General features: G+C 38.3%; 1 protein-coding gene across 1 annotated transcript in view; it reads left to right on the forward strand.

Moving 5' to 3' along the window:
- helz (helicase with zinc finger) overlaps positions 1-26,899 on the forward strand; it is a 59,865-nt gene that overhangs the window by 13,219 nt on the left and 19,747 nt on the right. The window contains exons 9-23 of the mRNA XM_059337246.1: positions 245-352; positions 551-692; positions 918-1,073; positions 1,643-1,913; positions 4,961-5,087; positions 5,247-5,459; positions 7,190-7,320; positions 10,870-11,049; positions 12,945-13,046; positions 14,462-14,640; positions 19,599-19,717; positions 21,983-22,128; positions 23,308-23,455; positions 25,280-25,463; positions 26,579-26,807. Of these exons, the coding sequence (XP_059193229.1) occupies positions 245-352; positions 551-692; positions 918-1,073; positions 1,643-1,913; positions 4,961-5,087; positions 5,247-5,459; positions 7,190-7,320; positions 10,870-11,049; positions 12,945-13,046; positions 14,462-14,640; positions 19,599-19,717; positions 21,983-22,128; positions 23,308-23,455; positions 25,280-25,463; positions 26,579-26,807 (2,435 nt within the window). The remainder of the gene's footprint in view (positions 1-244; positions 353-550; positions 693-917; positions 1,074-1,642; positions 1,914-4,960; positions 5,088-5,246; positions 5,460-7,189; positions 7,321-10,869; positions 11,050-12,944; positions 13,047-14,461; positions 14,641-19,598; positions 19,718-21,982; positions 22,129-23,307; positions 23,456-25,279; positions 25,464-26,578; positions 26,808-26,899) is intronic.

Here is a 26,899-nt window from a genome sequence, read left to right on the forward strand (position 1 = left end):
TTTGTTACTTAGAATAATGAAACACCAGAATTTTACTATACCATATTAGCGCAGCTGGAGCAAACTGTTTATATCCCCGTCAGGGCAATCTCTGTTGACCAGACAAACTGACAGAATCAAGTGTCAAAAATCATATATTGACACTGTAGCCGTCATATTTAAAGAGAAAATTCATAAGCCTTTATAAAACGTAGGTTGCATCCATTTATACTTCTTTCTTACCATGTGTGTGTTTTTTTCCTAGCTAAGTGACTACCTAGATGGAGTGAATGTAGAAACCAGCTCCAGCCTCTCTGTTACTGTCACCTCCAAAAAGTCCTCCCACTCCTGGACCTTCTCTTTGTTGTGCAAGGTAGGATGAAATGTTGAATACCAAGCCTGCACATATGCAAATGTTTTCTTTGTCTAACCAGATTATTTGTCAGCACAACGATGACAAATAAGATAATAATTCTGCACTGCACACCTGCCAGTGCTGGTTGGTCCTAATCATCTTTTGATTATCATATGAATGTTTTGATTATCTTCCCCTCTCTGTCTCCTTCATTAGCCGGCTAGAAAGCTGTACCGCATCGCACTGCTCTACGATGCCCACCGACCACACTTCTTCATCACAGGTGTGTCAGCTGGGGAGCGGCTGCAAGCCCTACCCAAAGGCTGCCAAGAGTGGACTCCAGGAGAGGAAACAGGAGGTATGTCTTGTTCAGTGAAGCCACAGGTCCCTGACAAGATGGTGCATTTGTGTTCAATGATCATTGACCCAGTTTTACAGCACTGGAGTTTTTAACTTGAATCTAGTCGAATTCCATCTTGTCGTTCCTTGTTTTTCTATAATGTTAAAGTTACATCTCTCCTTTGTTTTGTCTGCAATAGATGCAGGTTTTAATGTATTTACACTAACTTTGCTCTTCTGACAGTGGCAGCAGACAATGGCCTGGACCACTGTGTCTACAAGGTAGCAGTGGGCTTCAGCACAGAAATCTTTGGTACCTTTCGCCAAACCGTTGTTTTTGACTTCGGCTCAGAACCTGTGCTGATGCAGCGGATCATGGTGGATGCTGCCTCTATTGAAGGTACGCTTAAAACCAGACGGTCATCTCCACTCTTTGAAAGGAGTTACATGACTGTTATCTATTTAGGCATCCTTTGCGCCGTGTATCAAACACGGATTTACATCAGTGTCAAGTTGTATCTCTGGATACTTAAACCTTTTGCATGTTTAGTGTTTTAAGTTTAAATATCTAATGATAGGAAATTGCTTACAACCCAGATTCTGAAAAGTATTATAAAAAATGTCATAAAAAAAAGAATGCAATGATTTAAAACATTCAATTGAATACATTACGAAAACAAGATTTCTAATGGTCAAACTGGGAAACTTTGTTTTTTTGTAAATATATAAGGTACACTCGTTCATTTTATTTAAGTTTTACACATTGTGCCAAGTTTTTTGGAATTGTTGTTGTATTTTATGTGTATTGCAACTGCTTAAATGTTGCACTTGCAGTAAAAAGTGTAAACATCCTCTTGTCCTTTACTATGTAAAAGTAGTTTGGATTAGGATGCACACATAATGCACACTCTGTGGAAACAAATATCTCCCCTGAGGACAATAAAAATTCTATATATCCTTTGTTCACAGATCTGGAACACCTGATGGCAGCCAGGCAGCAGCTCTTGATCACTGCAAAGCGCTGGGATTCCTCCTGTAAGACCATTGTAGAATTCTGTCCGAATGAAACAATGGCAGAACTGGAGCGCGGCCTCCTTTCACGCTATCAGATCCCTCTGTCGGCCGACCAGCTCTTCACACAGTCAGTCCTGGACAAGACTCTGACCAAAGACAACTACCAGGCCCGACTGCATGACCTGCTCTACATAGAAGAGATTGCACAATACAAGGAAGTTAGCAAGTAAGTATTAAGGTTTCCATGGTTTATTTCTACTGGGATAGTAAAATAGATTTTCCATGACTGTCAATAAAAAGTCTGAACAACACTGAACATTTGAGATTTAGATATCTACAAACAATATATAATCAAAATAAGACCATGATATGAAACTACATGTAAGCTTGTAACAATCTGTAACAATCTGTGATTAGCAGGAAAGTTTTTCAAAGTTTTTTTAAAATAATTTTACTGTTAACCATAGAACTAAAGCTGTGATGTGTTCAAGGTGTTGACAGTAAGAACTAATGCAAGCTACTAACAATTTAGTACATTTACTGAAATACACTTTGGAAAACGACATTTTCATCGCATCAGCGAAAAATGGAAATATGCAGAAAATATACCAAATATTAAAACATATAAACGTGTTAAATGTATTACAGGATGACAAAAATTCTCAAATTCAATAGCTTCTTTCTGAAGCTTTAAGAATCTGAATGCAATGGTGTATCCTTTAAAAAACAAAACTGCAGAGAAAACACTTCAGTCACCAGTCAGACCAGTCTACATAATGGGCCTCTTGTATGGTCAGTATTGTAGCTACAAATAACAGACGTTACTCTCAAGAATGCAGTTAGTTGTCTTTGTCTGGCCTTACTTGACACGACAACTACTACACAGTTGGTGGTGGTTTTGATCCTGTTTAATTTTTTATAAATGTATTATATAATAATATTTTTTAATTTATTCCTTAATTATTTGCAATCTGAATACTTGGAATTCAAAGCCAATGATTGAATACATGTATCAATATGGACCTTGTCCGAGGTTGATTTGTGAAAATATTTTGTTATGAGATATCAACCCGCCACAAGGTGTCAGACTCAACCTTCATTGTGATTTGAGTGTGAAAGAGAGAGTATGTATCTCACACAGACTCACAGTTACAGTGCCCTTTATTAACATGTGTCTAAGTTGATCCTGGCAATTGAGGAAAATAGTGTTTTATTCCTCATTAATTGACACTGATTTTTTTCATTAATTCCTTACCTGCTGCCCCACTGGTTTAACTGAGTGTGATGTGTGCTTCAAATGCTTGATCCCCCATTCAGTGATATCAGTACAGTGAACCCTCCCCCACCACTTTAAATGTCTCAGCTTTCATCTTTGTTCTTAGTTTGATCCGTTCTCATGACTCGGTGTCATTTGATTTGGTATTAAACCTTCCTGCAGTATGAAATGTACTTTCAATGTACTGCATTTACAATGTGCATATGAATAATCTCTGCCTATTAAACCACCCATTCCCATGTGTAGTGTGGATTCTCTCCATGGGATCTGCGCCATGGAGGGGATCCCACAGATGTTAAGAGCTTGCTTTAGTCCTTTTAATGCAACATATAACTTAAAATATTGAATAGATCTCAGAATAATCTTATAAAATGTTTCCTGCTTGATAAGATTGTGCATCAGGAGGTCAGTACTACAAAGCCTAACTGCAGTAACTACATTTTTGGTCAAAACTGAGTTATAACTAAAAATGAACTCCTCGATGTCTGTTTTATCATGTGGCAAAGTTTTACATTTCAATTTTCCTTTATTTCAGAGAAATAATGATTTAAAAATTGCATTAACTACAAAATCCAACAAAAAAAACCAAAGCAGACTACAGTAATTGCACTGACCATATATATATATATATATATATATATATATAATACATTTAAACATAAAACAAAAGCAGTGTAGCCTTGTGTTTCTTCATTGTGTTGAATAGTGACAAAAATATTAGAAATTATAAGTTAATTTGATAGGGGAATTATTATCTAGATAGTGATTAAGTAAAAGTAAATTGTGTGATAAAATTATATTAAGACTAAAAAATCACACTACTTTATTGTAAGTCACTTTTAAATACACTACATAACAAAATCAATTAGAAAGTGTTTAATCACTGAAAATGAAATATAAAAGCTGAAAGAAGACAACAACATTGAAGTTACTGCACTCTGTGCATCACTATTGGAACCTTTTACAGTAATGCAAAACAAGAGTACAGTAATTACATTTTTGGGGTCAATGGTCAAATAAATTGTCATGATTTTTGAGCATGAACAATTGCATCATCAATACATGTAGAAATACGTGTCATATCACTTACCTACCTATTACCAATTTGGCTGCCTAGTTAAAAAAAGTTAAAGCAGTTTTTTTTTCAGTTTTACCTCTTGCGTAGTTACTGCAGTTAGGCTTTGTCGGGCAGAATAGTCATCACCTGATTATATACGTCGCCACAAAGCCATATCAAGAAACATCAAGAGTCCATTTGGTTGTGAAACACCACTGGTTTGCAGATACAGAATGTGTTTAAGTTATCTGCGTATGTCAATCATCCATCAGAGTTCATCACCAATATTGCTTCCTATTTCGTCACTTCAAATCCAACAGAGACCAGAGAGGCAATGTAATACAATCTGCAGCTGGAAGAAACCAAAAGTGCTTCCGTTTTCCGCGCTTTGTGCTAATGGTTGTTTTTCTTCCAAGGAATTAGTTTCTTCAAACTAATTCGGCACCTTTTTAGGTACACTGTTTTGTTTACGCCACTTTACATTTTGAAGAATTTGTAAGGCTTTGTAAAATGACATCTCTGCTCAGCCTTTTATGCACATGTTTCTATCAAAGAACAGTATTTCTTCACAGTTGCAGTTAAAGATCTGGCAACACTAATATTTTAGTATGATCTTATTTGTACAATTTGAGTCCACTGTTTGCTCCATGGGATTGTTTCTGACAAGGGTTTGTGCCGGCTTAATTCCAGTTGCTACAGTTGATAATAAAGGTTCGTCAGTCAGAAAATATGAAGACAGACACTCAAAGTTTCATTCAAAAACCCGAAGAGAATCTTTGAAGATATAAAAGTAACTCTGATACAGCCTTACTTAAGAGAACATGTACTACAAAACTTAATCGTGACTGTTTTTTTTACTCTATTTTTTTTTACATTGATTTATAAGCTCAAGCTAGAGGTCTGAAACAGCATAACCAAGTGTCTATGTTTGTCCCCCCAGGTTTAACATCAAAGTGAGTCTCCAGCTCGTCACCAGCTTCATGCTGACAGGCATTTCTGTTGGAGCCAAGTATGCCCAGAACGGGCAGCTCTTTGCACGCTTCAAACTCACTGAAACACTTTCTGAGGTAACTGGATTGGTTGATTTGGCAATTGCAATAAACTTGCAATAAACAAAATTGGTTTATGCCTTTTCACACTTAAGCACTGTTACTACTTAGCGGTGGCACTTGGAGCCCTAAGGTGTTCATCTCTCATGAACAGTATTTGGTGTTTTCTTACCTCAGGACACATTGGCTGGACGGCTAGTGATGACAAAGGTAAATTCAGTCCTGCTGCTGCCGTTGGGCCGTGAGGGGTTCAGCAGCCATCCGCCTCCTGGGGTCAAAGAGCGTGTTTATGAGGCGGTCATTGAAGAGAAGACCAAGGACTACATCTTCCTGAGGATCTGCAAGGACTGCTGCGAGGAGCTGGGGCTACTGCCTGACAGAGAATTACAGGTATGCTCTGGACCAAGGGACATTAGATACTTCTATCTTATGCAGACGCCCCTGTCCTGTTTTCATGACAGGATATTAAATTAGAGTTGTCAATTGATAGCAGTGGAAAGGGAAGGTGAATGATTTCTTGCAATGTTTTGTAGACCCAAAGAAATTTAATTTAGCATCCAGTTCACAATTCTTTCAACCTCAATGTTTTTGCCTCAAAAAAAACCTTTGAGGAATACAGTTTCACCTTTTCATTAGCATTTAAGGAAAAGGTTACCAGACAGAAGAACCATCTTTCCAGGAAAACCTGTGTTCTACTGCGTCTGTGTTAACATTGACTACACTGTTTTGTGCCTCTGGTTCTGAGAAATCTCCCTTTATTGAATGACTCTACCTTCAGCTGCCTCAGCTTGATATTTTTCTCCCCTCCAGCCTGAATGTGTTAACAGTTATCAAAACAACCCTCATCCTATCACTGTGGGAGCATAATCTTCTTATTCTTCTGCAAACACTGCTCCTGCCTGCTTACGTGCTACAATTTAATTTCCCTATCCCCTTGTGCTCTTCTGGCTCTTGCATATCTCAGACTTTCCTGCTCTTGTATTTGTTGTTAATTTCACTTTCTTGTTTTGTCTTTCCACCCTACTTTCTCCCTTACTTACTGTCTTCATGCTTTTTATCTCATTTATTTTTTTCTCTCTCCTTCTGATTTTAACACTCCCATCCTCAAGGCATTGCATTCTTTACAATATGCCTGTTAAGAGCCTGTCTCTGTTTGTATGATGGCGAGGCTTTTGTTTCCAGCAGTGGAAACAAAATCTTAGTGATTTCCTAGAACTGGTAAAAGGAATTAAATAGAAATGTAAATGCACTAAGGCTTCCCAAGACAACAAGGTAAAAATAATACAACAATGCCAAGGCCATTGTTAACTAAACATGACACAGCATTGTGCAACAGACGATTTGTTGAGGGTGCTGCAGGTGTTACTACCCCGCCCGCTCTCCATAGCTGATGTTGACATCAACCTTTTTGTGGATGATATTAGTCAAAAGCTCCTGAAGCACTTGAAAGCCCCTGCTCAACATGGCAATCGTTGCACTTAATCTTTTTTTGAAGATTCACCTTGATTTCTGTTATACTGGCAGAAGGAGACATGCATGTATGTCTTTTTAACGCAAGGCAAGACAGCTCTATTTATATAGCACTTGTCAAACACAAAGTGATGTTCAAGGTGCTGTACAGAGAAACAACACAATACAAGGTTAGAAACAATCAATTCAAAGTTTAAACCATGCAATTTAAATTAGCAAAACATAAGAAATATATTCACATAGAAATATTGTTCTCAGCCTCTCAAAATGGAGATTTCTTGCTTTTCTCTTTTTTCTTTCAAATTTAACTAAATGTCTTTGCAGGAACCAACAAAACAAGACATTCAATGACATCAGCTTAGACTTGAAAACCAGGATAAATATTTTTAGCTATTTAATGACATTTTATTGACTCAGAAGAACAAATTTGGAGTTTAATCGACAATGAAAATAATCTTAGTTTGCAGCCCTTATTCCCATTTTACCCAAAACGATTTAACTGTAACAAAAAACCTTTTGTTTCAGGGCTATTGTATTTGATCAAATTAGATTGTATTGCTTATAAGATGGTATGCATGGTTTGTAGATGGGTATTGGTGAGTTGTTTGTATTGGCTACTTACTAAACTGTGGGTAATGCCTCTATGTCAGGTGGAGCTCCAGTTCCAGCTGAACAGACTGCCACTCTGTGAGATGCACTATGCCCTGGATCGCATCAAAGATAATACCATCCTTTTCCCGGACATTGGCCTTGTCCCCACCATCCCCTGGAGCCCTAACAGGTGTGTATTCCACCATTTACACCATCACACACACATTTTACTGCTGAGGGCTGATGAAAAAAATAGTTTCACATTAAAGGCAGCCATCAATATTCTATTCTGATTATGGTTTTCATCTCCGGCGAGGATAATGTCTTACTCTTTTGATTGAATGGGAACTTTGGGAGAAATTACTGCATTGAAATAAATAATAAAAAATAAAAAGAAATAAAAAAAGTCAAAACAAATAAACAAATTAATTAATTCAAGTAAAATGAATTTTCCCTTTACACACACACAGACAGTTTCATATTGCTGTGTGGAAAGTGAATCTTCTTTCATGTTAGAGACAAACTGTCTAGACTTTACTAAATATCAGGTATCTGTCAATCAACAACCTTCATTTATAATATTTAACAGGAGGGAAGATGTTTGCACACAGCTTGTACGCACATTCATGCATAGAAAATTCTGCTAATCCTAAACAGTTATTATAGAGAAACTCCTTTAATACCTGCACATCACATTAGCCTGACAAATACCCTGACAGAGGGGACACCACATCAATCTGAGAGTTGACCAAATATCCCTCGCATTGCTGACTTGGCGGCCATTCTGAAATACTGGCAGCTCCCTGCAGCTTTAGATATCTCTCTCCAAAGTGGGACAGGTGAGGGGAGTGAGGCAGTAATCTTTATTGACTAGAGCCAATGTAATCCCATGTGATTTTCAAGGCTGCTGCTTTATCTAGTCTCCAGAATGTGATTGATGTAGACTTTTGTTTTAATTGGAATTTGTTCAACTGAGGATGTTTCATTAAATGTGGGCCAAGGAGGGAATTTAGCTGCAGTTTAAGTTTAACCTCATCGTTAAGGAGAATACACCCAAAGTGGTGGTGCCGTCAAGCTGTATGTTTCAATATAAACGCACACTCTGGCATTGCATCTTTGTTCTGTGATTTGTGCCCATAGCAGTACATAAAAACATCTTGTAAACATCAGTAATTGTTTTGTTTTAATGTCTTTCACATTAATAGTTAAGATGATGATGTTTAGACCTAAGAGTTTATTGGTGTCAGGTTGATACTAATAATCTTTGGTTTTGACAGTTGGCCTTACATTTTTACAAGTCAGAGAAATAAGATAATTTGAAATTCTCTTTCCAAACTCTACAAATGTTTAATGGTTGTTTTTTGCTATGATTAAAAGCCCTAGAGGGTTGTGACCATTGAAATTGGTCTTAAGATTTAATTATAAGACAACAAGCCACTTTTTTTTATACCAGTAATCTGTATGGTGGCAACATTTGTAAATAGGCTCACATATGCATGCAAATCAGCCACACTTGATCCATCCACTTATCCACTTTTAGTGATAGACAATCAAGGTGTTCTAATTAGTCATGTTAAGGTAAACAAAATGTCATGTTTGCTGTAAATGATACATTATCAAATGAGAAACACCTGGGTGTTAGCTTCTCTAATGATCAGGTTGCTGTATTGTCTCAGCCAAGCCTGTCACAATAATATTGAATTACCAAGGTCTACAAAAGTTATCAAGGCCATGTCCATATATGGTTTGATGTCGCTTGTTTTGTTTACATGCATGTTTGTTTATATAAGAATGTCACCAACATTATGCCTTCATAACAGAAGGGTTTTCCTCAGCATTATGAGACTTGGGTGCAACACCTAAGCCAAGTCAACAGAAAAGAAAACTACGCTGAGGCACATTTAGCTGTCATTTCTGATCACGCTGCGTCTTTCCTCCGGTCTGCTTTCTGTATTGGACTTTCTCTGTGGGCGGATCTCAGACAGCTCGTCCACACAAACACAGACAGGAAAAGTTAATTGTTCTGTGTACGGTACTTGCATTATTTTGCTATTATAATTATACCTGTGGCATTAAATTGTCTTAAAATGACAACAATATTTTATCGCAATTATTTCTGGGACAATATAAATGTAGTTATCATGACAGGCCTGTTGAAAGCTGCTGCTGTTTTTATTTCTTAGTTTGGATGCCAAAACACCGTACATGATCTTGAGTAAAAAGAAAGTTGATTTGCTTATGTTACCTATGATTGTATTTGTGAAGAAAGTATATTTGGCATAAAGGAGTTTTTGTCGCTCTAACTGTACCCCTTGATCTCATCTATCCACCTCTGTTACAGACAAACACACACACACACACACACACACACACTCTGAGCTACCTTTCAGCCTTCCAACTATGTCTCAGTTGGAGCTCAATCAGTTGGTGTTGCTGGATTCACAGCTTTAGAGGATGCAGTCTTTATAATGAGGACATTGATGCTAGGAGACAAATGCAGGAATGCACATACACCCACACATGCTACATGCACAATACCTCATACTTTCACAAGTATGTATCCAACATCACATATGTGTGCATCCCTCTCTTCTACCCATCTGTTTTGTTTAAATTCAACATACACCCACTGCTCCTCTTCACAGTATTTTTTATCTGTTCATTGCTGCCACTTTCTACTCTTGTGGTGGAAAGGGTGTTGCAGATTCATGTTGAAATGGTCGTGGATGTTTTGTTAAAAAACAAAAGCAGAAGTTTGTTGCATGTAAACACGTAATTGTGAAACTCAGCTCACCGACAGTTAAACTTTCACATTATCAAGTTGACCTGTTCTACATTCACATCAGCATGTGTAACTTTTTTTCATAATGTACATTTGAGTCAACTGTATGACGGAACAATCACATATACAGATATGGAAAAAAATATTAGACCACCCTTGTTTTCTTCCATTAATTGTTCATTTTAATGCCTGGTACAACTAAAGGTCCAAACAAATGTACCTTTAGTTGTACCAGGCATAAAAATGAAACGTACTGTTGTAATTAAAATTAAAGCAAGAAATTAAAGAAAACAATGGTCTAATAATTTTTTCAATGACTGTGTCATGCAAAAAAGTAATATTTCTACAAATTTAAGACAGTCCATCAAAGTACAAGCTGCTATATGTATGCACAACTTATATGTTTATAGTGTAGAGATGTTGCCTTTATTTATTTGTTTCTGATTTACCAGACTACAGAGCAGAATGCACATGCTCAGGGACTGACTGAATAGTATCACTTTTGTTCAGACTCCCTCCCTTCTTACCCATTTTCTAGCCCTACTGTTTCATTCTGTATCAGCCTCTCTGCTCATCTTTCCTGCACTTCCTTCCACCCCAACATTTTTTTCACATCTTTGCTGCTTCCCTCTCTCCTATTCCATCCACCCACATCGTATTCCCAAACACCCCACCCACCACACCTTCTCCCCGATGATACAATCTTTTGAGTCTGTATGTGTGTGCATGCTTTTCTTTTTCACTTGATCTCTGTCCCACTGAGGTTAATTATATTAACAGAATGTTTCTTTGCATTTTCAAAGATGTAACTTGTTTATGAGGCAATATTTTTTTATCTATATGTTTTTTGGTCTAAAAGTTGTCGTTTTTAAGCAAAGAAGACATAATTCTGTAATGTCAGTTAAAGTTGATCTTTTAATTCCTTTAATAATTTCCCTATCCACCCTCCGCCTTCAGGCAATGGGACGAGCAGCTGGATCCCCGTCTGAATGCCAAGCAGAAAGAGGCCATCCTGGCCATCACCACACCCGTCTCAATTTCCCTGCCCCCAATCCTCATCATTGGGCCCTACGGCACCGGCAAGACCTTCACCCTGGCACAGGCTGTCAAGCACATCCTCCGCCAGGACCACAGCAGGTCTGTTTTTTTTTTCCTTGTTTGCTGCTGCGACATCTATTGTGTAATTTTTTTTTTCACCTCTGTTGGCATCAAGCACAACATTTGTGGCTCTTTTACAATTTTTACCTACCTTTACAGCTCCAAATGCTAATTATATCTGAATTCTTCCATTACATTGATTTTTTTTATTAAGAAATAAATAAAAAAAGGAGATGATTGTAAAAATTGAGTGTACCCTGATTGTAAAAAATACAACAAAATAAACAATATATAAGCCATTTATTAATAATATACCACATTGAAAAGTGTCACAACCTTGCATGTTTTAAATTTGAGTAAAACAGTATTATTTGTTTGCCCATATATTAAACAGCCTTTACACCATGTTGGGAATCGATCAACAAACTGGCTTTCACAAGCTTCTCCTCTTTGAACTTGCACAGTCCCTGTGAAATTATAGGTGCTATCGAGTGATGTGTGTTTTTAGGGAAGGAGAGGGGAATGTAGATGTGGACAGGTGTGAATGTGCATAAAATTGGCGTCAGTCATAAAAGCTTCAGATGGCGAGAGAGGTCAGTTGGAGGGCATGATCGAGGCGGCAGGGGGATGCTGGGCTGTGCAGTCGCTCATTTGTAGCTTGAGGGCAGTGGCAGCCTTGGGTTTTGACATTAAAAGTTCAAGGAAACACTGAAGTGTCAAACTGTGTGTTTTCTGCTGTGTGGGTGTGCACACTTAGGATTGTGCATGTGTCATCACTTGAGGACAAAGAGTGCTGGTCATTTGCATGAATTTGTGTCATTTGCGGTGGTTAGTTTGATTATGAAGGCATTTCCTAGGAATGCCTTTCCATGAAAACCATAATCTGATGAATCAAGTTATGTCACTTCAGTGGGCCACACAGTGTTGTGTAACAATAAAACAACATTTTCTACCATTATCATTTTTCATCATTAGTTAGCTCCCTCACTGTGTGCAGAGACCCACAGGAAAATCTGCAATTTCTGGTGTTAGAAGCGAAGCGATTTAGCACAAGCACAGAAATGGTTCCCTGGTCTTAATGAAAAATGAATGCAGTTCCTCGGACAGTGTCCCTTGAACAGCAGATAACATTTTCAGTTTGAATAAGGAAGACAGTGCTGTATATATGTGATGTAAAAGGAAAAACAGTGTGTAGCAATGTAATATTAATTCCTCATTTCACTTCGGAAGCATTTAATATTCTATCTTTAGGATGAATTATAGATATGTTAAAAGCCAAGACAAGTGGAAGTGACCCCTCTGGACTACTGCTGCCTGCTCATCATAATTTTAAATTGTGGAGATGTTGTATATATTGCAGTCAGGCAAATGTTATTGCACATGTTCAATGCTCAAAGCCTTCTCTGTACATCAGTCACTATGGTGTTTCTCCTACGTTTACCTATCAGTACAAAACTGGCTTTGCTGTAATTACTTTTAAGCTTAAAGTACCCATTGCATAAAGATAATTTTTGTTTCCTTACTGCTTAAAATTTTATTTTTTATAGCATGTTTGCACAGTGAGTATGTCTGTATTGTATATTTTATAGCTTCTTGAGCAGCTGTTTTTGTAAATATGTTTTGATCAGTACAATTAGAGATTAATATTTGATCCAAAGCTTTTAGCACAAGAAAATGCATAAATGGGATTATGGTCTTTCACTTGCTTTGCCTCTGGTGATGTCAGAAAAAACTTTTTCTATTCTGTCATACAAATTGAAGGGAACTAAGACATAAAGGCAGGTTAAAGGGTCAGTTCAGCCATAATAAACAAGATGTACGCACTTGCCACTAGTGGTATCTAATCAATCAGATCATTTTGTCTTTACATGCTATTCTTTAGCAATCTCTCGTCATGCTTCACATCTGACGTTGTTTGTCTTTTGTCTGTACAGGGTCCTGATCTGCACCCACTCCAACAGTGCAGCCGACCTTTACATTAAGGACTACCTTCATCCATACGTCGAAGCAGGCAATCCGCATGCCACACCTCTCAGGTATGGAAGCATATTTCCTGAAAAAAGAAAATATCTCTAAGGGCAGAAACATGCTGCTTTGTGTATGTGTGCATTATGTGCACAACAATTGCCTTAAAGGAAACATGAAACGTATAACGGTATTTTTTAAGATATGTAGTCCGTTTGTTTGCATCTGTATGTCCGATTTGCAGGCTACCGTTCTTTCACATTTTGACAGGCACTTTGAGTCCTTATGTTCATCTGGTAGCTGAAGTTGAGTCATCAAGAATCTACATGAGCCACCTTTCCAAAGTACCTTCTGTAATGGCATTAAGACCCCAACTTCTCAAAAAATGAACACTTACCACATCCTGTTAAAATACACATTACTTGTTGCATATTTTAGGTCTATCTTGGAATTAAACACGTTAATGCCTCAAAGTAGTCATAATTTGTGTACTGTGAGTCATTTATAGCCCTGGATCTGGTACGTTCTCTGGTATTTAGAGTAGTTTTCTTTAAAGTCAGAACATATTTGATACCATACTTTGGATGAGAAAACAAAATACTGCCTCTTAAATAGCTGTTATTTAACGTAAACTCCAGTTCAGTTAAATTGTATCTTTTGTCTTCAGTGTCTTTGGACTCGGTCTGTGTCTTGCATGTCTGTCTGCTTAGACCGTCATAGCTGGAGAGCATCTGTATGACACTCACTCATCTGTACATCAACTGGATTAGCATTATTGAATAGCCTGCAGTCAGAAACATAAATCCACATTATAAAGAAGTTGTTCATTTGCTGGGCTGTTTTTCCCCACAGCAATAACAGGCAGGCAACAGCAGCTTTGGAGATATGACCCCAAGAAATATCCTGTTTTGAGAACTCCAACTGGAGGCAAAAGATGAACAATCAGTGAAAGACACAACTTCCTTACACTGCATCAGCGACTTTTAATCACATTTCAGAGACCCCAGAGGTCACAAAGGACAGGAAAGCAGTCTCTGCCTTGACCAGCCAGGACCTAACATGACAGCTGTGTGTTTGTTAAGCCTTGGGACCATATTGGCAATCAAATGACTTGTTTCACATGAGTAGGCAGACTGATTTCAAAGGATTCCAGTGTGAATTCCTCCATAATTACTGTTGCAACCTCCTCTTTTAGCTCCCCCTCGTCTCCTTTGGGATGAGTGGACTCAGACAAGAATACAGCCCATGTGTGAATTTTTAGGGCATTTAGAGTGTGGAAAGAGACTGACCAATACCCCAAGAAGGCAAGGGCTTCCTTTACCTTCCCTCCTGCCATGTGCAGCCATGCATAATGAACAATTTTAGAATTCATCCTAAAATTGTACAATTATTTACTATAAATCTTGTATGATACTCACTGAGTCCTTTGTCCTCCTTGGGTTGTGTCTCTCAATCCTTACATTTCTCCTTTTGTCTTTCTCTCCAGGGTATACTTCAGGAACCGCTGGGTGAAGACGGTTCATCCAGTGGTCCAGCAGTACTGTCTCATCTCCAGCACACACATCACTTTCCAAATGCCCACAAGGGAGGACATCCTCAGGCACCGTGTGGTGGTGGTCACCCTCAGCACCTCCCAATACCTCTGCCAGCTTGACTTGGAACCCGGTGAGTTATACAAGCAGATATATCCCCAATGCCAAAAAGTTGGCACCTTGTTTAGCAACTTGAGACGTGAGAGGTTGGAGTTAAAGTTGAGAGACAATGTCTACAACTGGATAGCTTTTCTGCATATACATGCAAATAAAATAAAAACAAGATAATAAAAAGCTAAATTGTTCGCGAATGATAGCTGATTTCAAGATTGCATTTTGGCCAATGCATTGTCCCTTTTTTGCCCTCCACACTGAATGTGATTGGTCAATTCTACATGGAGTGCAGACAGAAAAGGTACACTTTCAATATCAAAAGCTTGTCCTATAGATTCTGCATTCATGTGAAGATATCTGTTTATAGAGATTGTTTGATATGACAAAATATTACAAACACCTTTTAGTATAATACAGTCCAACACAATCATAGCCTTAATAATGACCATAGGATTCAGCAACAGATGTCTTAACAGATAGTGAGTGAGTATTATTTATTATAGATCCATTATATGGAAGTGCAATATATGAAAATGGTTTCATTCAAATGTATTGATTTTTTCCCTTGACAGAGATATGTAATTTAAACGCATGGTTTCTACAGATTATAACTATAGGAAGAAACAGCTCAGTGCATTCAGTCTCCTGTTCTTTGGTCATCCCCAGTGACTCTCATATTCGGTGTTGGCAGGAGCCCACCACTTAGAGGGATGGAACTCATTTAAGTGGTGTAAAAGACATGGAAAACAAACCAGTTTGTCATTGCAGGCTAATAACCGACTCTAATGTGTCAGCAGAGGGGGCTTTGTCTGTTGCTTGGGAACACCATCTGCCTGTTTCTAATGTACTTTACATCATTAGCCCTCTCCCCACGTTTTATCTCTTTAGCTCTCCCGGTGTTCGACGGTGATGAAAATCACCAGGAAACGAGGCAATTGGGAGCCAGGGAGTCTACTAAGTAGCGATAACAAATCTCCCACCTCAAACACACAGATGCCCCCAAAAAAATCTATTATATGTCTGGCTTGTTGACATTTCTCTCCCTTTACAGCCCAGATATTGAGATTTTGCATGTGGAAATGTGCAAGGTTTGGTTGGCCTGTGTAAGATCTTGTGTAAGTTAGACCCGCAAATGTTTTTGCCTGCTCATATATACATTTGGGTGTGTGTCCTCCATCAGTAAGCACATTCAAGTTAGGTGGACTGCCTATACAGGAGGTGTCCTGGTAGACGTCTTCAGCTAGTTTGCCCCTGAAAAAGAATAACGTTTTGGCATCCACTCATTATAAAAAGCGCTTTCTTACTAATTTCATCCAAATAATTGGACACAGTAAACAGTAAAGGGCTTTGTACACCTCATCAGAGAGTCACAAGTTATTATAGTAAATACAGGCACAATGTTTACACTTTTAACTTTAACTCTTGTACATTATAGTTACATTAGTTCTCCATTTTCTGCCTTTTTTTAAAGCAGCTTCAATAACTTTAATTTTGTGTTGATATTGGCGTTCCTTGTGGACAAAATTGGTAGTTTTTCCATAAGCATCGCCACTGTGGTGTAGGTCATATAGAGGCATCAGTATCAAATTGTTTGAAAACCGCCTTCTTTTTGCTCTAACTGATGAAAGAACAGAAGAGGCAAGCCCCGTATTCGTGAAAAACTTCAGCTGTCAGGGAGACATGCAGTGCTGCTCTGTGTGCTTGTCTACCATACTGCCAACTGCTGTTCAGGATCAACTGTGTCCCTGTAATTTGGCCGTCACAGGACAATAATAAAATTATCTCTAATGAATGTCTCATTTAATTATAATTTCTTAAGCTCAAGGAAGTAAAATTTGTTAAATAAACCCCTTTAGAGAGGAAATATTGTAAATGAGCTCATTTGCAGTTATATGAGAGGTGATGAGCTGTATTTTCCCTCTTTACAATATGTGTGTTGGTGCTCTGGTGAATATTGATCTGTCTGGAGGCTACTGGATTTTGCAGCCTGGTAATAAAGGTTCAAGACTATAGCTCATACTGTGATCAATAAAGGAATGCTGTTATCTGAAATTAAGTTGGTTCCTAATGGGTTCACATTGTGTGGCAGGCACTAGAACGCATCCAAAAAAAATGTCAAAGTCTGACGAAATAATTTCGTGATAGAATTTTTAACAGAGCTCCACAAAGCTTTCAAACCTGCTCTTTGGGGGCAGAGTCATCTGTATAGACCCTTTCGCACTCACAGATCACAGATTTTACTAGTCACTCTTATAGTGTGAAAAGGGTAGAGAGAGACTGTAAAAGGAGAATGTGAGAAACTGGGCGTGTGAGGTGAAGGAACCACCATTTATTATTAAAACCTCATCTGTCCCCCAAATCACTTGTGCAACACAATGCTATGATCTCTTTCACCTCTGCTTATTATCCCCTCCCACCCTATTTCTCTTACCCCTGTTGTTCCCAAATTCAAACACCAATATTGGCCAAATGACAGATAGCAGCTCCAGAAATGTAATTTGGACCTCTTGTTTAGAGATAGTTTCCCCAAGGCGAGGAGCGATGTCCCAGGTGGAACATTAAGCACCGTGTTCCTTCATGTCTGCCTCTCTGTCTACTTGGCACTCATAAAGACCATTTCTGCCTTCCTCCTTATCTCTCCCCCCCTGCCTGGGGAAGCATTTCAATTTGTAATGACCCATGTACATCATTTGCGAGTGTTTTCTTCCGTTACATATTCATGTGGATCGAAGAAAGAGCGAGTGTGCAGCATGCAGTAGGCTCCTGATGACAACAATATATAGAGGGTCAACAAAAGTTCCTGGCCTCAATAATTAACAATGTGATATAAGGGAAGTGCATTTACATGATTTCAAGTCCTTTTTGCTGCATTGTTAAGAAAGTAATACTCCATGCAGTGATAGAAAACAAATGATTTTCTCACCAACATTTCTATGCTCTCGACACAAAACTGTGCAGCTTGAGTGTTCATTCATCCTTTACATAAACTATTCAGAGATTACTCAAGCACATGATTTTAAGTATATGCCTATTATCCAAAGATTACTCATGTGAATGATTGTATGCATATTATACCCCGCCTTTGGAATAAGCATCATCTCTGTTACATCTTCCAATCTGCCTTTACTATATAACAAATCATACTGTTACAATTACATAATGGGAAATTGGATAATCCAACCATGCTTAAGTCCAGTGTGTTTTAAGCACCTTAAGGTTTTCCTGAGACTTTTTTCACTGGTCGTTTTCAATTTTGTTTGCTACATTTCTTTCAAGCTCTGAAGGGAAATTTTTCACTTCATAAGCTCCAACAGATCAAACCAATTATAGACATGCTGCTAATCAGTACACGAAAACATGGGAAAATGTTAAAGTGTGTATGCCTTTCCGCCAACAACGCAGTGGAGGAAGAGTGCTTGCATATCCTTCAATGAGGTGTACACACAGTTCAGAGAGAACACTGGTTTGATAGTTGAAGAAGAAAAAAATCAATACATTTTGCAGACATTTTTTCAAAGGCAGATACAAAGAAGTGAACGTTGCCTCAAATCAAACTGCTCCACCTTCTTTTCTTGCCAGCCCATGTTCCTGTTGTTTGTTTACTTTTTGACAGTCCCTGAGTTTATTTTGTTATTTTTCAACCGTCACATTTCATATCTACATATACTTTCCTGTGGAAATTGTGCTTGGGCTTCAGAGGCTGTTTGCTGGTTGTTATTCAGCCTCTCTCTGCCTCTGCTCCCCGCTCCAGCACTCATTTGCCATGCCGTTTCATCCCCTCCCCTCGTACTGCCTCGCACCGTTTGAGCTTTTTAAATCAGGGTTAGGCTACTGTTCAATCCCTTTCAAAACGTCCACAAAGGGCTGGTTAAAAGAAGGAGAAGAAAAAGTGACTGAGAGGATGGCACAGTTACAGGGTTTTAATGCTCCCGGTGAGCACAATTATTCTTCATTAATGTGCCAGTGTAACAATAGCTTTTAAAAAAAAAATTAATTCGTCATTTTGACACTTGCGCTCACTAGAACTGTTTCATATATGAATATTGAAAGTATTTATTTCTGAAACATAATAATATGCACTACATAAGTCGCATCTAAGCAGTATTTTGTCATTAAGTCACATCTTTGTCATGTTCTTTGTTCCGTAGTTTTGAATCCAAAATGCCATTTCCCTCATAGAACTTGCCCAGAGAAGGCATAGTTTTGACAGATGGGAGGCTCTGTAGTCTCTAACAATGAATGCTATGGTGAGGTGTCCTAATAAAGTTACAGTATTGGTTCACAATAAATGGCCAATTTGGGCATATCTCCTAGAAAGAAACTTCAACGTCAAAATTGTAGAATCTCTGTAGATGAAGAAACACTGACAAGCCCCACCTAACTTAGAATATCAATTTGACTTCTGTCACGTTCACTTGGTCCTGATTTTTCCCCACTATGACATTGCTCCTTAGTGAGCAGTGATCTGCTGGAAACTTTAGGTGCAGCCATATTAATAACAGGTGAACACTGGCTACAAGTTGATTACTAAAACAAGACTTTAATGTGTAGATCCAATGCTTGAGTGTCATCTGAACGCATGTTTAATGAAAGGGAATATTTCTCAAGGAAATCTGACCTTTTGTAAAAAAGTTAAGATAGTAAATGTAAAGAAAGTAAATTTCCTAAAATGATTACTGCTGACCCAGAAATGGTGCAGAATGTTAAATATTTATTTTTCATTTTTCATATCTACTTATGTTTTCATATGTTTCTGAAACCTCAGACTTTCTGATTATTTCCAGGTTTATGTGAAAATATTAGGATATTTACAATGTGGTGTCGGATTTTTCATACCATACTTTATATTATATTGTCATAACAGTATTCTTAGATAAACTCTGCATTTCTGGGGCAGTACAACTGTGTATGTTGAGCATATATGTACTTAAAGGACTATCATGTATATTGATTTTGGTGTACTGTCTGTTATGACAGGGTTCTTCACTCATATCCTACTGGATGAAGCGGCCCAGGCCATGGAGTGTGAAACCATCATGCCTTTTGCTCTAGCTAGCAAGACCACCCGCATCGTGCTGGCTGGAGACCATATGCAGGTAAGAACAAAGAGTTTCTTCAGTGGGGAAAAAAAGTCTTTGTTTATTCACTAATTACCAGATACTGAAAAGGTACATTGGAGGGTCTTGCATTTATTCTCTCAGATGATTGAAGACCTTTCTTTGTATCCTAACATAAATCAAAGAATACATAGATGGAGAGCTGTAATACAGGCGCAGATAATACTGTAGCCATGACATCAAATAGATTCACTTTGCTGTGGATTAGACTCCACTCTTGCCTACTCCAGATACAAAGGAAGAGACAGCAGCCACTGTAGAGCTGTGGTTCTGAAGACCACTTCAGTCACAGATAGCAATGTTAAAAACTCACATCAGTCAAGCTTTCTAAGCCAACACAAGGACTTAAAACCTTATTTCCTCCTCTCCTGGTTTTAGACAGTGGCACAGGATTACTAGTCAGAAGCAGATGAAGACGAGGTAGAATCTACTGTGCAGTAGCTGCTTTAATTACTTGATCCCTCTCTTTCTCTGCTATTTCCTGGAGCAAAGAAAATAGGTTTTTAAGACAATGTCCACCTGTGTTTACTTCTGTCTCATTCACAATCACTTTGTTTCATGCTTTTCTCTTTCCTTCTATATCCTAACTTAGTAACTCCACAGAAGGAAACTTTCTCCAGTCTGCTCTCACCATAACAGCTTACTTCCATTATTCAGCAGTGGAAGAGCATCTATTGATAATTGCTTTCCTATTGACAGTGTGGGCTCTCATTAAAGCTAGCTGACCATCTCTCACTGTCAGGCTTAAATTGAGATTCAAACTAAAGATAAATTGCAGCCTCGTACATGGCAGTGGTGAGTAGGGAGAAGAAATATGAGCCTGTGTGGGTGTGTTCAATTTTGCAAATGTGTAACCTCATTTGAAGTACATTGAAATGAAGATCACATATCTTGCTCACTACATTGAAGTTGCTTAGACTGTTTCAGGTATTGGGGAAATTACTGAGTTTTGCTTGATTTATTCACTCATTTGATTTATTGCTTGCAAGAAATAAGGAATCAGATACCATCTGTGGTTTGGTATCAAACAATCAAATGCTATTCAGCCTTGGCTTGCAAGGAGTGCCATATTGGAGCAGATCTGTAACTAAGACTGGCTCTGCACATATACTCTAAACAAAATTGAATTTGGCATGTTCTAAAACTGCTGTGAAAACACCGGTTAAATTCCACTATAATCACTGCAACTGAAGGTCTGTTTGTTAAACGACATACACACCAGATGGAAGAGCTTCATGTCACAGTAGGAGAAATAACTCACTCTTAAGTTTCACAGAACAGGAATAGTTCTGTCCAGTAGTAGAGTAAATAAAGTAGTTAAAGAAATGAAAAGATTAATAACATTTAGATTATCCTATCGATTAGACCTTTTTTAAAGAATGGTTCCAGGACCTATGGAGCCCAGGGTAAACCCAACTCTGCAACTAACCTGGGAAATTAAAACTCCTTTTTGTGGTGAGAGAGAGTGTTTATTTTTTTTTAGAAAATTATAGGCAAGAGCAGCTTTGTATATCACATGTGTTTGATATGTGTATCAGCAGTTTGTATATACACAGTCGTAGATCTTCCGTTTACCCTTTCTTCAATGATGAATACGGATTACCACTGCCTGCTGGTATGGATAGTTAGTTCCTCTCACAGTGCGATCAAGCTAGTGGGTCATTAGCTGCAGTCTTTGTTGTGCACTCAAGTGCAACTTTTATAGCCCAGACATAGGCAATATGAGGCGATGCAATTGGCCTCTGCACCACTACGTCTTTGATGTTGGTTTGGTGCCATGGCTTTAAAGATTAAGCAAAATAGCCCACACACAAGTTGAACAATGCACATATTCTGTGTTCCTTCTTGTCAAATCAGCTCACATACCTGGAAGCATACATGAGATTTTGATAGCATATATGATATTGCTAACACATGACAGTCTTGAAGACCTGCTTTCCAAGCTACTTTATATGGCATGGATTGTGAAATGTGATTTCAAGTGTCTAGCATAGCTTCAATCAGATCAACAAAGCAATCTGTACAATTACCTGATGCATGTTTGGTGTTAAATGAAAACTTTATTTGTGGTTTGCCTAAACCATTGATACATGTTTTGACACGATTTTGCTTGAAACAATTCAGTATACCAAATTCAAATTCATATTTGAATAGAAAGGAAAAGTAATGATGTGAAGGAATGATAAACTACCTTTGTCATTTCTTGAAACTAACTTTGTTTTCTGTCTCTCCCTCCATATGCAGCTCAGTCCATTTGTGTACAGCGAGTTTGCGCGGGAGCGTAACCTGCATGTGTCACTGCTGGACCGACTGTATGAGCACTACCCCCCTGAATACCCTTGTCGCATCCTCCTGTGCGAGAACTACCGCTCTCATGAAGCTATCATCAAGTAGGTGTGAGCCCTCAACACTGCCTTGTGTCAAAACTGTGGGAGGAGAGGCTGAAATACTCAAGAGACGAGGGGGTGGGAGGCATGGGTCAGGAGGAAAGGGGGAAACAGAGGTGAAGAACTGGCAGACCTGGGCTGTCCAGATGGGAGAGTGGGGTCATTAAATCATATGTTTGTGCTGACAATAGCTCTGTGATATAACATCACCAAAGGCGTGTGGGTTTGGGGACATGGCTTCATGTACTGGTGAGGACATTAAATATAAACTTGGAACTCCACTCTGAATTCTTAGCAGGCACAAGGGAAGGTTTACACAGCAGACAAAATGTTCTCCATCTTGATACTTATGGGATGAACAGTATGTACAATTCTGCAGGGTGCACAGTATTTTGAGCAGATCCTTTTTGAATGTAAAGTTTTTATGCTTGCTGGTAACATTCACAATGCAACTCTAATTTTTCTGATATTAAATATGTTTGTGTTTTCACTGGTCACAGTACATTGTCTTAAACCTATAGATCTTTTGGCAGGTCTGTCATTACAAACGCAATACTGCTTTGTGAACAATTGCAGTTCAGACCCACAGAATGTATAAAAAAATTTTGGCAAGGATACCAAACTTTCCTAAAGTCTCAAATATCCCGGATGAAATACAGTAAAATGTGTATAAAGTGATGACAGAGAATTGCACAAACGACTTGATCAGTTTTCTTTGGCTTTAAGTATTAACCTTAAATATTTACATTCAAGTAAACATCTGATAAGTCCCCATCTTTGGTCTAATGAGTTTACACAGTGGTTCTTGACTCTATAGCCCACTGATGAAAGCCCTAGCTTTTTAACAAGTAGCACACATTTAGTGACAGTTTTCCAACAGACTCAATCTTTAGCTCACTTGTATGTGAAGTGGGTACTGTTTTTCCGGGCTCTGCTAGCCTTGTAAGTGGTTACAATGATAATTACACATGATGGGACTTCAAAGAGAGAAGAAAATGTCAGATAAAAACACACTTGCAACTATCACATATCACCATGGTGCTGCTGAAGAGAACATTATGGAGTTCTTAAAGATTGTGACTTGTGAGATATCTTGCCATAAACATGCTCCATTCTCATAATCCACTATTTTTGCTTTCCTTCTTCTTTCCCTCAACCCTTGCTCTTCTCATCACCCTTCAGCTACACGTCAGAGTTATTTTATGATGGAAAGTTGATGGCAAGCGGGAAGCAACCTTCCCATAAGGACTTCTACCCGCTGACCTTCTTCACAGCCAGAGGCGAAGATGTCCAGGAGAAGAATAGCACTGCCTACTACAACAACGCAGAGGTATGGAAGTTAAATTAGGCTTTGTTGTTCAGTTTTGTTGTGTCATGCCTGATGTTGTTTGCATATACATTATGAACCAGTCAATTAGTCATAAAACTCAAGTTTTTGGCTGATATTATCAGGGTAATTATGAGATCTATAAAATAATTTTGTGTTGTGATTTGTGTTGTGTTTTGTTCGATTAATTGAAAATTCATAATTGATTGTTACAAGGTTTCACTCATTTTCATTTACATGACCAAATGTTTTAAAAAGTTACAGACGCACACAGTTCATTGGTCGACAAATTGTGCCCACCTAATAGCAACCACAAATTTCTATCAGTGAGCCTAAAATTTGCCATTGAGGTCAAGTGTTTGTGAGAGTGTGCTTGTGTGAATGTATGAAGATGTGGGTCCATGTGACTATAAGTTCGCAATTGCAAATTTGTTTCAGTTTCATCCACCATGTCATATTCAAGCTGCATTGCTGTCAGACTCCATTGCTCCTGCCTCTGTACTTGTAGTTCATGTGGTTAATGCACCGTAGCTGCATCTCTCTGACAAAGTGACATGATGATTGATTGATCACAAATGATGATTGTTCAATCGTCATGTAGAAACTTTGTGCTCCAAAAAGAAATTAGCTCTTGGGTGTTATGTGCTCTGAATAAGTGAATACTACTGAACTCACAGGTAGCTGAGCATAGAATGAATATTTTTGGCTTCGCCCTGTCAGTTTGATTAATGAAAGTGTGAAATTGATAATTTTCTTAACAATTTAAAACAAAGCATGGTTATTAGGCTCTAAACCTCATTTTGATATAAATAATTCAGGGATTTTATTATTATTATTATTAATAATAATAATAATAATTATAATATTCAGTTGGGTTTGGTTGACTGAAGTCAGAAGCAGAATGATTATCCAGAACTGATCAGTGCTGTTTATCTCACTTCATCACACCCACTGTCTTTTAATCATAATTAAAGATGAAACCCATGAACTTAATTATGAGCTACATTTGACAGCCATGATGCATGATTCACTGACAGTCCTAGCCTTTGATTGGTTCCTCTGTAGACTCAGTTGTTTGTGGTCATTGGCCAAGTCTGACCTCTGACCCTGTGCTGACATGTTCCAGCCAATTAAACCACGGGTGCTTCTTGATTTTGTTCCCAAACTGTCAGCAATGCCACATGAATTACCTCCTGTCTCTTTGAAACAGCACACATGTCAAGCCATTAACAACATTATCATAATCTTGCAAAATCAGAATGCATTGAGTAGTAGTGCAAGAGTGTCAGTTTGTTAGTCTTGTGCAAGTGTCTTTGATGGGCTTAGCTTCAAGTAGAAGACAATATTTCCATGACAGTTCAAAGCCTCCAGCAGTATGCCAAAGCTCTGAACAGGAATTGAAAACTTGCTCATATGACAAAAGAACAACGGGGATTAAAAATGCCAAGTCTTGCTTTAATAACTAATATCCAAGCAAATTTTGATAAGTTGGTTAAAACATGATACATTGAATTGGAATATCAAATCAAAATTGTAGTAAACCAAAACTTATATTTTTTATTTAGCAATGCATGATGATATAGAGTTCATTAAGCAATGGCTTCCTATTGTATGTATTGATTAGATGCCTCAATGTCATGTAGCACATGGAGCGCATACTATAACGCCTCCTTTGTTCTTCAATTATCTTGTTCTCCACTGTTTTCTTTTTTCCTGGGTTGGAAAAGATCCTCAGTTTCTGATATCCCACAGTTCTTTTGTGTGTAGGTATCAGAATGTGAGGAGAGCATTGAATTGAGCCTAATTGTCACATCTTATCTCCTGTAGGTGTTTGAGATTGTGGAGCGGGTGGAGGAGCTGCGCAAGAAGTGGCCAGTGTCCTGGGGCAAGCTGGATGATGGCAGCATTGGGGTGGTTTCACCATATGCTGACCAGGTGTTCCGCATTCGTGCCGAGCTCCGAAAGAAGAGGATGCATGAGGTCAGCGTGGAAAGAGTGCTCAATGTCCAAGGTGAGTGCAATGTATTAAGCATCATACTCACTGCTTTGTAGTAGTCATAAAGACTTGTATCTACATGTGTGTAGTTACTGGCTAAAACACTGAAACTATAGCTGCACTATTTTACCAGTTTATAAATAATTTTAGATTAAATCCTCTGAACCCCAAGCATCTTGAGGGCATTATTTTTTATTTCTCTTCCTCATATTTTGTTCACCGTGGCCTTGTTTTTCACCACAGAATACAAGTCCCACACCTTTTATGGACACAGCACAATAATGGCTAGAAGTAGGGATAACTCAAAAATGTTTCTTCCATGAAAAAAGTGATTCTATACATACAAAGGGTTGCTTTGTTAGTGTCCTGCATTCATAATTGACAAAACATACAAATATTTGAGGTTTCTGTATTTTGGGCTTTTATCTGTTCATTTGTTGGTATGTCACTTTTATTAAATGGGAAGCTGAAAACTGGAAGAAAGAAGCTATGGTCAAGCAATCAAAAACACAGTAGTCACAGACAAACAAATTGCCCAAATTTTAATCCCCAAGTTCCTCGTTAATATTTCTCTGCAACGCTTATCTCACTTCAGTTTGAGATGATAAAAGTGTCTTTATTCAGTCAAACTGATGCTTAAAATGAGCGCTTCTACCTCTGCTATTTTCCACCGCAGTTATCAGTGTTCATATTGCCCTTCTTATCATCCAGTCCCAGTATCAGGAGAATATGAGTTAAGGTTTCTTCCCCCAATCTCTCGTCTGCTTCAGTGTCATGCAGTTCCCACTTGTATTGTATCCAGCTGCTTTCCGCAGGTCGTTAACTGCCTCATTAATTACACATAAACCATGTGGACACACACAAACACACAGACGCACACACACGCAAACACACAGAAACTGCTTATAAATCTGAATTTAACAAATTGTGGACAATGCTTCTTTATGTTATCTCAACAGCCTCTGGAGAAGATTAAATTGTTACTTGACCTATTTTTTTTTGTTTCTTTAGAGTTGATTTGTCTCTTATTTGTAGCAATACTTGAGACAGTACAACACAATTATCTTTAAAAAAACAACAAAGCACTTCTTAGACACCTAAACTTCCTAATAAAAATAACATGTTTGCAGGTAAACAGTTCCGGGTGCTGTTCCTCAGCACAGTGCGTACGCGGCACACCTGCAAACACAAACAGACGGCCATCAAACGTAAAGAGCAGCTAGTTGAGGACTCAACAGAGGATCTTGACTATGGATTCCTCTCCAACTACAAGCTACTCAACACAGCCATCACCAGAGCCCAGTCCCTGGTTGCAGTTGTGGGAGACCCCATAGCACTGTGCTCCGTTGGGCGCTGCAGGTAAATAAGGACACTCTTGACTAAAGCCTTCAATTCTGTAACATAGCAGATCTTTATGTAAAGTGATAGTTGTAGTGAATGACTATTACTAC

The sequence above is a fragment of the Centropristis striata genome, chromosome 1, assembly GCF_030273125.1.
Source record: "Centropristis striata isolate RG_2023a ecotype Rhode Island chromosome 1, C.striata_1.0, whole genome shotgun sequence".
NCBI classification, from domain to species: Eukaryota; Metazoa; Chordata; class Actinopteri; order Perciformes; family Serranidae; genus Centropristis; species Centropristis striata.